Below are 14317 nucleotides of genomic sequence, written 5' to 3' on the forward strand. Positions count from 1 at the left end.
AAAATAACATATGTCTGAATGTAAAACGTCTTAAATATTCTTTTTTATAATTAATTTCAAGTGTGCAAAACAATGTAATAGTTAGACATTTACACCCCTCCCAAAGTGATAACTCTCCTCCCCCAATCTACTACCCCTCTGACATCATATGTAGCTGTTACAATTCCATTGATTCTATTCCTTATGCTGTACTCCACGTCCTGTGACTATATATTAAATTATAGTTGACATTCAATATATTCAGCTTTAGCTTCAGTTGTACAGTGCAGTGGTCAGGCATCTACACTGTCCATGAAGTGGTCTCCCTAATAAGACAAGTGCCCGTCTGACACCCTACAAAATCTTTACATTTTTCATTATATTCCCCAAACTGTCTTTCATACCCCCGGCAATACTGTGGCTACCAATTTGTGCTTTCTAATCCCCTCACCTTCTCTCTCATCCCCATCTCCCTCCCATCTCTAGCAACCCTCAGTTTTTTACTCTATATCTTTGTGACTATTTATGTTTAGTTTGCTCATTTATTCTGTTCTTTAGATTCTACATTTAAGTGAGGTCAACATATGGTATTTGTCTTTTTCCATCTGACTTATTTCACTTAGCATAATGTTCTCTAGGTCCATCCATATCATTGCAAATGGTTAAGATTTCATTCCTCTTTATGGCCGAGTAATACTCCATTATATAAATGTACCACAGTTTTTTAATCCTGTCATCTACGGATGGGCATTTTGGTTGTTTCCATGTCTCGGCTATTGTGAATAGTGCTGCAATAAACATAGGGGTGCATATATTTTTTCGAGTTAGCGTTTTGGATTTCTCTGGATAGATACCTAAGAATGGAATTGCTGGGTCATAAGGTAGTTCCATTTCCAGTTTTTTGAGATACCTCCATACTGATTTCCATAGTGGCTGCACCAATCTGCAATCCCACCAACAGTGCACCAAGGTTCCCTTTTCTCCACATCCTCGCCAACACTTGTTGTTTGTTGATTTATCGATGACAGCCATCCTGACAGAAGTGAGGTAGTATCTCATTGTGGCTTTTATTTGCATTTCTCTAATGACTAGAGAGATTGAGCATTTTTTTCATATGTCTGTTGGTCATCTATATATCCTCTTTAGAAAAATGTCTCTTCATGTCCTCTGCCCATTTTTTAATTAGGTTTTTTTTTTTTTTGGTGTTGAGTTGAATGAGTTTTTTAATAAATTTTGGATATCAACCCCTTATCAGATGTATCATTGACAAATATCTTCTCCCATTCAGTAAGATGACTTTTTGTTTTATTGATGGTTTCCTTTGCTGTGAAAAAACTTCTGGTTTGATGCAATCCACATATTTATTTCTTCTTTTACTTCCATTGCCCAAGGGGATGTATCAGTAAAAAGATTACTAAAGGTAATGTCTGCAAATTTGTTTGGTTGGTGCAAAAATGATTGCAGTTTTTGCAATTATTTTTAACCTTTTAAATCGCAATTACTTTTGCACCAACTTAAGACTTCCTATATTTTCTTCTATGAGTTTTATGGTTTCGGATCTTACATTTAAGTCTTTAATCCATTTTGAATTTATTCTTGTATATGGCATAAGGAGGTGGACCAGCTTCATTTTTTTGCATGTGTCTGTCCAGTTTTCCCAGCACCATTTATTGAATACTGTTTTTACTCCTGTGTAAATTCTTGTTTCCACTGTCATAGATTAAATGTCCATATAGCTATGGATTTATTTCTGGGCTCTCTATTCTGTTCCATTAATCCATGTGTCTGTTTTTATGGCAGTACCATGCTGTATTGATTACTATAACCTTGTAGTATGATTTGATGCCAGGTAAAAACATCTTAAATATTCTTTCTAAGAAGAATGTAAAGTCTGCCAAATCTTTCCAAAAACCTAATAAAAATCTGTCAGTATTAAGACGGAAACATTATTGAGAGAAATCCAAGTGTCTTTTTCCACTTGTTAACCAAGTCAGTCATTTATAGGTGTTGGTTCCACAGAATGTAATTTCTGGGAGGGTCAGGGCCAAATTCTGTTTGCTTACCCTTCCAGCCCCAGTACCTAACCCACTGTCTAGAAAATGGCAAGTATTCAAAAAACATTTGTTCAACAAATGAGTAAAAGTCACTCCTAGCAAGGATCATGCAGAATCAGGCTTCCTCTGAGTTGAAACAACAAACTGCCTCCGAAGTATAAGCCCTTTGCCTTCTGGAATATTCAGTCCAGGCCTATGTTCCTACAACATGCATGGTCACTTGACCATTTAAATAACTGTTTCTTCAACTTCAACAGGTCTACTACCAGGAACTATTTGCATGTATTTCGCACATTATTGTCAAAATTACCATATGTCCCCAAAGAATGAGGTCTGAATTAATGAAGTTTTACTAAATTTATATTTTATGCGTGGTTTAACCTTTGAACAAACACATGAAAGACAAGTGATAAAGCAGAATATTTCCTTAGAATTGAATCGACACGTAAATGTGATCTTGTAACATTTGCGCACAAGGTGACAATTTCTGATGCAGTAGGAAGCATTACAAATGTGCAGAAATCAATTCAGCCACTAGGAAAAAGCAAGAGTTGCTAGGAAACCACATTCCAAATAACGAATATTATAGTGCTGACCCAGGCAATTACCATATGCCTGACATAACATCAACACAAAGCTTAACAGCTTTTTAAAAGCACTTGTGACAGTGAAGTGTTCACACCATATTTGCAACTCAGCTGATTAAAGAGTTGCCGTTCAATTACTTGAAAATTCAATTGTATGAACAGGTAAATACGAAATCAAAGTGAATTAATAACAAGGAAAGACGCTTCCTAGGGCTTACGAAGTCTCCCTGCATATTTAGGGAGCATGTATATGTGTTATAACCTCACTTAACTGAATAAAGTCCATTCAATTTTTAAAGGGTTTATTTTTCAAATTGGCACACTCTATTTCTATGTGTTTGTATATTCAGAGAAAAAAGCCTATGAGAATATACAACAAAATGTTTACTGTAGTTATGGTTGGTTGTTAGATTACAGGTGATTTCTTCTGGGTGCTAATTTTCAGGGTCACTTTACTTTTAATAATTTCAGAAAATGAATAGTTACTTCGAAATAATTTTTAAACTTTTATTTGGAGCTAGATGTGAGATTTTGAGGCAGAATAACAAACCAAAGGCATAAAACCTAACAGTGTGGTTAGCAGGCAGATAGCCTATTACTATCTTACACGTTATTCTTTCTTGCTATTTTTGCATCATTTTTGGTAATGCCAGATTCAAGATGCTAATGTTGGCATATGTGTATGCGACAATTAGCCATAAAAGAGATTAAGTTAAACTGGCACTAAAAGATAAAGCTCTCTTGTTCAATTATGCCAGAAATAGAGACCATATTCCAAAAGATAATGGACTAAACTACCCCCAAAATGGGCTGATGAAATCGTATCTTAATGTCTCTTTAGGAGTGAGAATTAGCAGGCAGAGATTCTTATTCTTTACATAAAACTCAGGTAGGTAAAAACACGAGCTACCTATCTGCTTAGAGGCTTCACACTTCTAAAGCACACTACACAAGAATCAAATAAAAATGAATGCCTTTATTAATATAATTATTAGCCTTTTGTTAGGACACTGTACACATATTCCTGGGAGAGACACTCTCTGGAGACAGGCTAAAATAAATGAAATAGACTTTAACCTCTTTAGGAGTATTTACCCCATGAGGACATTACTTAACAGAGAAACTTTACGAGTATAAAATACTTAAACCTTGTCTCCACTAAAGAATGCATTTCTCTCCTGAAAATGTGGAAATGAGAAGATCACTGCACAAAGTCAAATTGAGCAATTTTGTATTTTACATGCATAGTTTCATGCAAATCAATTTAGCTTTCCCTCCCATTGCTTGGTTTTGTTTTTCCTTTTACTAACTTATTATTATCACTAACTTTTCATGTAGCAAAAATATGCAAATACCTTCACAAAAGAACTGCCTGACAAAAAACATGTTTGACAAATACAATAAAATTCTTCTGCAAGATCAGGACTTTTAGAAATGTGTGCCTGACAAACTATTTTTTCATAGACTGAAAATGTGAATAAAAGTCTGTGACTATATTATCCTAGAATCAGTCATGATTAAAGAGAAAAGCTAAAGTAAACTAGCAACGGAATTCTATCTCATTCACATCCACGTTACATATGTAATACTGTGTTTAAATCATTATGCTGCCAGTTTACAGAGGGATTATAAGGCATTAAGGGTGCTCCGCTAACATACCGCTCAGCATAACATACCGCATCACGCCAGAAGAGTAATTCTATGATTAAGACAAATGTTTTGTTCAGTACGTAAAAACAATTAATTAGAATATAAGACAAAATCTGTAAATTCAAAAACTATCTTATAAAAAACATAAATATAACATTTCAAATATGTAGCTTCTGCATTACAATCCACAATAAAAAGATAAACAAAGGGAAAATAAACCGAGAAAGAACAATGGCATAACATGGATAGTGGAAGCCCCCAACTCATTCTGGCTGGTCATATTAATTGTCAGAACAGTGATGGAATAATACCTATTCCCTCCCTCCACACATAACTGAACCTATCTCTCCTATTTTCTAATTAAAAAATTAATCATTTCTGATGGGATGTCTCTAAAATAGACTACTTATTTCCATTCTCTTAAGAGAACATCTAGTATAAATTTAAATATTCTTGAAGCCTACAGCCATGAAAAGTCCAATTTACTAGATAAGGAAAGACTAAAAGCAATAGGAAAATCTGACAATATACAATTTATTTAACATGCTTTTATTTAACAAGTCTATGGAGTGTAGCAATTAGGTCTGGCTAACTATTATTTTATTCTTCTTTTCTTCACCTGTAAAATGAAAACGATGGCAATACTTCCCTTATGGCATTATTGTGAGACTCAAAAGAGTTGAATACATAGAAAGCACTTGGAACAGTGACTACCTGGCATACCTTTAACTGCTTCAATACATGTTATTTATTATTATTCTGCAGTAGCTAGTTTAAATACAGTTAGCTGTTTCTGTCCTTTCTATTTAAAGATAATTTCTTCTGTAACTTGTGTTGAAAATAGGCATAAATGTAGATTAGTGAGAATGACTCAGTAGTAACATAAAACTCTTATAAAAAATATACATCACTTTGCACTTCCATTTCCAGTAAGAGCAGATTATATAATTTGAATAACCCTCAGAAGGTCAGCTCTCAAGGCAATGAAAAAGTACTGTAGCAAGATATGAGGGAAGATGAACCTGAGGAGAGGTGAGCACAAATTGGAGGGTGGGCTTTTCGACGATGGGCATCTGCTGACTTTAGAAATGACCAAAAGGGTAAGAAAAGGAGCAGGTCTTGTGACAACATCACAGGACTCCAGGGACAAAAATGGGAGTGCAGGTATTGCCAAGGGGGGAGGACTTAGTAAACCCTCCATAGTTTGAGATGAGACCCTGCCAGGAAACACAACAGGTTAAGGGCAATTGCATCAACATAAAATGAATCAGACATACATTGGCCCTCACAGAGACCAAAACCCAGGGTTGGTTGCTAGAGCTCCTAGCAATCCTTTCCTGCCAGAAGCACGTATGAAATTTCCCCATAGGAGAATTCTGCGTTTCAAATTATTTCTATAATTTATATATATATATATATATATATATATATATATATATATATATATATATGTATATAATCTTTAGCACTCAAACAAAAAAATAATTAAGCACACAGGAGACAAATAACATGACTAAAAAGTGAAAGAATAAACAATGTAACAGACCACAGGGACTCTAGAGAATGAATTTATCACAAATAGTTTAATTATGGCTGATATATTTAAGGAAATAAAAACAATATAAAAATTTATCAGATAAATGGAAACTTAAAAAGTAGAAACTGCTATGAGCAACACTAAGTATTAAATGGATGGGCTTAACAGATAATTTTTATAACCAATTGGGGGAGTATTAGTGAGTTAAAAGATTGATTTGAAGAGCATATATAGACTTAAGCTCTGATAATTAAACAGAAGCAAAATACAAAAGAGAATCTGTTGTAATCTTATCTACTAGTAAACTATCAGTGGAAAAACACTTTCAACATATTTTTTAAAAAAAACATAAATACATTTCTAGTACCAAATAAACTCATTATTAGAATAGATCTACTAGAAAATATATTTAGCCACCAATTTTCCCAGTAGTATTACATGGTGTTTTGTATATTACTGCTACAATAAAACAATGGTTTACTAAAACTGCCACTATGTGCATTATCTAGGATATTAAAAGTAAATTAAAATCTGTTTATTGGATAAACATGAGAAGCAAGGATAACTGAGCTCACTATCTTAAGCGTGAGTTCATATAATACCTATGTAGCTCTTTCTGACCACTTAGGTTTATCTCCTTAGATATAGATTTTAGAGGTAGAACGTTTCAAATAAGTATACATACTTCATGGTGAAAAGGATTAATTAGAATTTTATAAGGAAACAATTAACGAAGAATCACAGAGAACTAATCCAAGTTATCAAATAGTTTTTTTTATTTTCTAAATACAATCTTGGGCTATAATCTCACAAGGTTAATAAATATTGCAATAGTTGTAAAGAGAAAAATCTCTTCAAATATTAAAATAACAACAGGTTTCCTTTGTAAATAACAACTATTTTAACATTAATTGAAATATTTATTTCATAATCTCAAAAAATCCTGCAAACTGATTAGAAGACTTAATTGAAGCTTAAGGAGCTAGAATTTAATGTATTAGTACACGTAAATTGTACATTAATATTCCTGCCTTTGAACGAGGCAGTTAGAAGAAATTCATAGCATTTCCCTGATTTGCAATGGAGATTGCTAAACATGTTAGTATTACAGCATGATTACACCATGTTTTTTAACCTCTATTTCACAATCTTGCTATAATTTTCTCATTACATAAAATGTTCTGTTTTCTGAACTAATAAAGGGAATTTGCATTTGTATGCCTATGTGATAAAATTCAATGAAAATATTTTTTAAAAACTGAAACCCGGAAGTAAAACTTAGATATCTGGACACACTAACTCAGTCTTCTTCAAAAGCTTTAAATCATGAAAATGTTCCTTGCCTTTCTATCCCATACTTTAGTCTGTCCTCAACCAGCTTCTCTTTCCTTACCACTTTTAAAAAAAGAATAAAGCACAAACAGTAATAAATGTTTTGTTATTTTAATTAACGAGTGGTTAAACTTAGCATGAGTTAGTCTTGCAGCACTAAAAACTCTCTTCAAAATACTTTGATAAGATTAGGTTCACAAGTTAAAGAGCAGCATGAAATTTTATAATTTCCTAGTGAAATCACCATATGGCTAGCTCAGACAATAGGGAGAGAATATGAATTTGATCTTACTCTTCTTCATTGTCTATTGTTTAAAATATTAAGAAAATCAGATTCCTCCTAGGGAGGGAAAAATGGAGTAGGCATAATGCTGGCATTTCTATATATTCAGCCAGTAGAATAAACATTGTATTGATAAAGTAAAAAAAAAAATTCTTAATCACTATTTTTAAAAGCAGCCTTTATTAAAGTCACTTTGGGCTGAATTTTCAGAATTTATTGCATAAGTAGACCAAATTTGTGTATGTTTTGCAGGTACAGTCTAAACGAGCCTCTGAGTTTCATTAGAGTACTTGTGGAAAAATAATTTGCTTGAGTATTATAAACTGAAGAAGTGAAATGCTATATTCTGGGTTTTTTTTAATTAAAAAAACAATTAACCCTATCAGTTTTACCGTTAATGATTCAACGACATTACCAATCATTTGCAAGCAATTATAACTGATAATTCAGGTTCCTACAGTGTTTCTTCCCTGAAAATAAGACCTAGAGGGGACAATCAGCTCTAATGTGTCTTTTGGAGCAAAAATTAATATAAGACCCGGTCTTATTTTATTATAAGATTATAATATAATATAATATAATATAATATAATATAATATAATATAATATAATACTGGGTCTTATATTAAGTTTTGCTCCAAAAGATGCCTTAGAGCTGATTGTCCGGCATGGTCTTATTTTCGGGGAAACAGGGTATTTCCCATCATGACAGGTGCCTCAAAAATTTATAAGGCATATAAAAATTATCAATTTACTTTTCAAAATTTGAGAGGTTTGGGAGTTTTCTCTTAAGCAATTATTGCAACTCAAATAGCTTAAATTTTAAGTAGCCTAAAAACTTAAATATTTGAAGTAAACAATCAGTTGATCACATACCAACTCTACTGCGACACCCAAACATTTTAAATGAAAGAGTCTTTCAATAAGTTTATAAATGTTCCCACGGCAACAAGGTAGAAGCCCATTCAAAATCAAATTAATATCCCAAAAAACAATCCCAAACCATGAAAGTAATATAAATTAATAAGAAGCTAAAATTATTAAGGTGGTTTATTATTTTGAATTCTCTTTCTGCAGTCTTATTAAATCTTTATGGACATTTTCTCTTCTGATCTAATAAGATTTTCTGATACGTAGGACAGAGCTAATGCTATATCCAACAAATGAAAATACAGATGGGCACACTGTGAAACAGTACTCCCTGGTCTTGTTCTTTGGTAACGTAATTTTGTTTTGACAATGCTGAATCAATGCAAACATTATACCTACATTGTATCTCCTATAAAAGAAAATCCAACATAGAAAAACAAATAATAACACTGCCCAGCTGGTAATCTTGAAAACTTACAAACTGATATAAATTAAATGTGGAATGTATATGCTTGCAGTTTGCAGCAGATCTGAGACAGCATTCCTTTTGTTCGTTTTTTCTGACTGTGGTAGAAGTGATTCATATACTTGAGTAACTCGATAATTATGTGCTGAGGGGACTTAAACTAGAAATTTTTTTAATGCGCATTGATTTTCTATATTCCCATCTGATGGGTGTCTTTATACGTTGTAAAACTGTCAAACGCAAACATACATGTGAGCACAAAAGAATAGGAATAAAATGAATAACTTTGCACTATAACCCCTATGTTTACTTCCCCTATTGCATCCTCTCCTTTCCCATCATCTTTTTTTCCCTTGGATTTAAGCACCATCTTGAATTTTGTATTAATCATTCCTTTTCTTTCCTTTAAACTTTTTCCATCAATGCCGGTATTTCTAAATTGCATATATTTTTTTTTTCAGTTTTCCCAGTTATGAAATTTAATTAAATGGGATAAAACGGCAACATTCCTTTATGACTGGCTTTTTTTGATCAACATTGTGTCTATGACATTCATCCATGTTGATGTCAATAGCTGAAGTCATTCATTTTCCCAACTGTATGGTACCCCAAGGCATAAATATATCACAGTTTATCCATTCTGTTAAATGGATATTGCAGTGATAGTACTTAACTATCGCTGCTAATGTCAGAGCACTTCATTTAAATTCACCACTCAAATTTTGTTCAGTCTACACATATAATGTGATCGGCAAATTTCTCTCGTTCCTATGAGTTTAGTGTTGTGCTTAATAGCCTTTAAAAATATTTGCAAAATGTTTAACACTGCATTTTAATCATTTTAATCAGAAGGAACGTTCAGGGTATCTAATTTTCCATGCCAGCAGCAGAAACGTATTAACATGTTGAAGCTTTTATCCCTCTATTTGTTTAACTCATAGTGAGTTGTTATAAAAGGGCTGTCCTAAATTCAAGGTTACTTCTCCAAGTACAAGATTTCTGTTTTATAAAGATTCATAGAAACACTTCTGGGATCCATCAGGTTTTGGCAAAACTACAGCCACGTGACCTCATCCATTCGCAGATGTAGATCCCAGATGGCAGGGAGCCATCAGTAGCATAAAGAGGACAACACCCCAGAAGGCACATTTTCCATTTTTAAGTTTCCTCAGTTATTGTGCTCCAACATTCAAGCTCTGTCACATAAAAATTGCAGGGATTCATGAGGAATACCTGTACACTACCCACAGGAAGTCCTCCATTGACTTGCTTCTTTGTTTCTTGTTTTTTGGATTCTCTCTCAGACCCTGTTTCTGACCATCATTCTTGCTTCGATTTGGTGACTTGGTCACTGACAGCAAGTTCTTCCACTTGTTCTAATCCTTTAGCTCCTTTTTTTTTTTCCATGGTATTTTGATTTCCACACACTTTTGCCTATTTTAGACCATATTTCATTTGTTCTTTTCCTGGATATATGCGTTATCTCTAGGTATTCTTTATCCTCTTGATCATCTGACTTATCTAGATCTATAAGTTATAGTAAGTAGCATTCAGAAGTGAATTTTTGCCCCCTTCAGTTAAATGTGCATGACTACTCAAACGAAATTGTTGAGCGGGTTACCTGAATTGGTCTTCCATCAGGTGTCAGGACCTCTTCTGACAGTTCCATCATCTTCAGAGCCATCAGGGCAATGGGTTTAGCATGGCAGAGGCTTTTTCTGTGGAGTCCTGCAGCAACACAGTATGCGTCACCTATTGTTTCCACCTGCAGCAATCAGACAAATTAAATGCAAACATATGATAATAAGCCAGAATAGAAATCATTAGTTATCTGCAATCACAAATGTTGCTGAAAAGCATGTCAGCAAAACATCGATAAATTAAGCAATTAGACAACTGAGTAATTACAGCAGAGTTTGCAAACAGCCACAGTAAAATACTGACATGTCACTCCAAGGCTGTTCATCAACATTATCACCATAGATGATCATTGAAATTGAGAACAACTGTAATATAAAATAATTATCCTCTGCAAAAATAGAACTGTCAGTATTTTACCTGAACAATTTCCAAATGATGACCTTTTTCAAGGCCACCCCCTCATCTCCTTCAAACCTTTAATATTGGTTATGTTTGAGAGATTAAAAATTGATGTGCAAAAACCCATCCATAATCCTCCAATTAAAGAGTTAACAGACACTGTCAGAGTCTTTCCCGACCCTGTTCTAATTCTATTGTTAGCATCCAGCCTGAATGGCCATTGCTTTTGTTCAGTATTTTAAATATTTACCCCAAGTTAAAATCCCCATATTTCCAAAGCATAGACGATAGATAAAAGTCAGGCACAACTTATTTTCAGACGAAAGTTTACTAGTTATCCAATGTAAATATGATGGTAAAATCTTCAAGAGTTCTAATATTTTAATTAGAGCAAAGAGATGAAATATCGCTCAGTTCCACTATCACCTTTTCTCTGAAGCCCTCCATGGTCCTTCCGTTAGTAGTAGAACTAATCCTTTCTTCTACTCTGGTTCAGCAGCATTTTCCATACCTCTTTGCTATAGTTTTCATCAGAAGCTATAATCAATATGTATCTATGTATAATTAACATGTATCCCCAGCTATGATGTGAGCTGTTTAAAAATGGGATGGTATATTTTTCATCTCTGTATTCATAGGGCTTATCATAGTGCCAAAAATGTAGATATTTAACAAATATCTACCAAATGAATAAATAGATTAATCCATCATGTTTACCATGATTACAATAACAGTATTTCTACTCATTTGCTCGTTTTCACCATTTGTTTCATAAGCATCGTGTAGATCTGTGAGCCCTGTAGTGCTATCTAGGAAAACACTGCCTCTAAATGACTGGAGATGCTTTTATCATAAATACACCAAGAGTTACAAGATATTCTATTAGTTGAGATTTAATAGCCATAATTAAATTTCATGTGAGTACATTCTAACACTATGGTATTAAAAGATGTAGTGCATTAAATTCCATGAACAGTAAATGAGAGAATATGATGAGAGTACTTAACAAGTTCGTAGGACAAGGAATGACAAAATTATCACTTGCTTATCAGAATCTTATCAGAAAATATGCATCAAAAAATGATTCCAATATGCTCAGACCGATCATGAAGTTCAAAATCTTCACTTCAAGATCTGTTTTCTGATGCCAGAAAAATAGAAGTAAAATCATATAATAAGAACAATAAGACAATGCAATGTGAGTTGGCAAAGGTTTTATTCTAAAGACTAAAATACACTGCCCTTAAAGAATTCCCACTGAGAAAGACACCCAGAAAATAATCGACATCTAATATGTGGCCATTTACCATTTCCCCCCTAGAAACACAAAATCCTTTGCTAATTCTCACTTTATCTCATCCTTTCATAATTCTTTAGAATTTAAAAATCTAGAATGGTGTTAGTTATGTGCTTTATAACTAACTTCTGATTTTCAGATATTAGGACACATAGGCAGTAAATTATTTGTGTAAATTGAATCGCTTCACAGTCACCCTGAATGTGCATGTTCCTGGAGCATGAGTTCTTCTTGAAGTCCTTTCATGATCCTCTTCCTCGACAGTGTTATCTCCATTATCTTTTCAGCAAAGTTTATTGAGTTCCACTAAATGTGTATTTGTAGAATTTGTACCAAAAGAATAAAGAATATGTTGCACTTTCTCCGTAGGAGTATGTAATGTAATAGTATGCAGAAGATGGACCGATATGTTATCAACCGATATAACACAAATCTAATGAAGCGCAAGATAAATGTGTGCACAATATAAATATAATACATTCACATTGAAACACAGATATCATCAGGTAAGATTTTATAGAATTCTGTTTCCAAATATTTGAAGTAGGTTAGCTATCAGAAATAACAGGATGACGAAAGAGTCAAGAAATAGACATCAGAAAACCATGGTCCATATGAAAATATGAAATTCTCACAATTATTCATAAACACCCAACATACAGAAAAACATCTCAAAGATGTTTCCATTGCGATAGGCTAGATTATGCTGCAGCAGCTATTTAACCTCCGAATCTTAATGCCCTGAAACAACAAAAGTTTATTTCTGATTCCTGCTATATATTCATGTGGATTAAAAGATTGGGGTAAAAGAGGGAAACACGGGGCCATGTCTCTTCACTCTAGGAACAAGGCTAATAGAATCTCCTCACCTGAGCTGGTTGTCACAGCAGAGGAAAAGATGTTCTGACAACTTATGCACTAACTGCTCACGCTTTCTCCAAGATGTGACATATAGAGCTTCTTCTCAAGGTTCATTCACCAAAACAAGTCACACAGCCATGCTTAAGGTAAAGGGGTTGGGAAAATGCAACCAACCTTGTGTGCAGAGCAGAGCCAGAAATATTTGGTGAATAGCATTATTGAATATATGAATAACTAGGTAATAGCTTAAAATTTTTCAAACACCCAGATATCTGTAAAGTATAAGCAACATATTTGTGTGATGTTTTTCTTTCCTTGCAGATATATTCAGCATCTTAACCTGAACATTTTGGCAGAAATGCTACCACCTTAGTAATGTAGCTTTCCTTTCGTCTTTCTTCTCCCTTCATCTATGTCAGGTCTATAGAAGTTTAGCAGAATTAAGTATATATAAACATTTTAGTGGATTCCCTTCAAAATAATTAGTTGACTTTTCCTTACATGGAGCTGTGAAAGTGAAAGCATTATATATCAATTATAATTGCTCTTGGAAACGTTTCCTTGAGTTAAACCAAAGTTAAACATGTGTATGCTGTAAATATATACAAAAACATGTCCAAAAAGTTGACTACATTTTTGAATTCCTTTGTAATTGCCTCAGTGTTTTTTAAATAGAATCTTAAACACAACAGACACCATATAAAATTGTGCATATCATTTATTTTCAGCATCTTCCACCTGTTCCTGAATGACATTAACAATAAAGATGTCTAACCTAGGCATGGAGATGGAAAAGATGGTGCATGTGCAAATGTCTGAAAAACCTTATATCCTTTTCTAAACATAGAAGAGGAGATTTAAGTACTAAAAATATTATGTAAAGTGTTGTCCCACATATAATTATTATAGCTGCTTTATCAAACTTTAAACAAGTCACTTCTCTCAGTATATCTTCTTCTCAACTTTATAACCAAAATGCTCACATTATTTCAGAAGTAAAGGTGACGTAAATAAACTTCTTAGACCTGTGCATTCACTCTTTTTACTTACTTTATCTTAATTTTAGATTGACCATTTAAAAGAATTTAGTTTAGCTCCTAGTAGAATCCTATTCCCATAACATTCTTCTCCCTTCCCTCCAGGCTAAAGCTCAAGAAATACCTAGGAGGATTCTTGGAAATTTGGGCACAGCGTGTTGTAGGGGAGGGTGGTGGTGGAACTGGGGCTGGGATTAGCCTAAAAGAACACTGTATACAATTGGGCAATTAATAAGCCCGGTCCCATGGGACCCATGCCCGCCTCAGTCCTTCAATCCTACTGTCCTGGGTCTGTCTTCCTTTGAACTTTCTAGGATGTGTGAA

At 33.8% G+C, this 14317-nt stretch overlaps 1 protein-coding gene across 2 annotated transcripts in view; it reads right to left on the reverse strand.

The window, feature by feature from the left end:
- GUCY1A2 (guanylate cyclase 1 soluble subunit alpha 2) overlaps positions 1-14317 on the reverse strand; it is a 286917-nt gene that overhangs the window by 68254 nt on the left and 204346 nt on the right. For both annotated transcript variants that reach the window (XM_033119793.1, XM_033119792.1), the window contains one exon: positions 10380-10523. In XM_033119793.1, coding sequence (XP_032975684.1) covers positions 10380-10523 — 144 coding nt within the window. The remainder of the gene's footprint in view (positions 1-10379; positions 10524-14317) is intronic.

The sequence above is a fragment of the Rhinolophus ferrumequinum genome, chromosome 11 (assembly GCF_004115265.2).
Source record: "Rhinolophus ferrumequinum isolate MPI-CBG mRhiFer1 chromosome 11, mRhiFer1_v1.p, whole genome shotgun sequence".
Taxonomy (NCBI): domain Eukaryota; kingdom Metazoa; phylum Chordata; class Mammalia; order Chiroptera; family Rhinolophidae; genus Rhinolophus; species Rhinolophus ferrumequinum.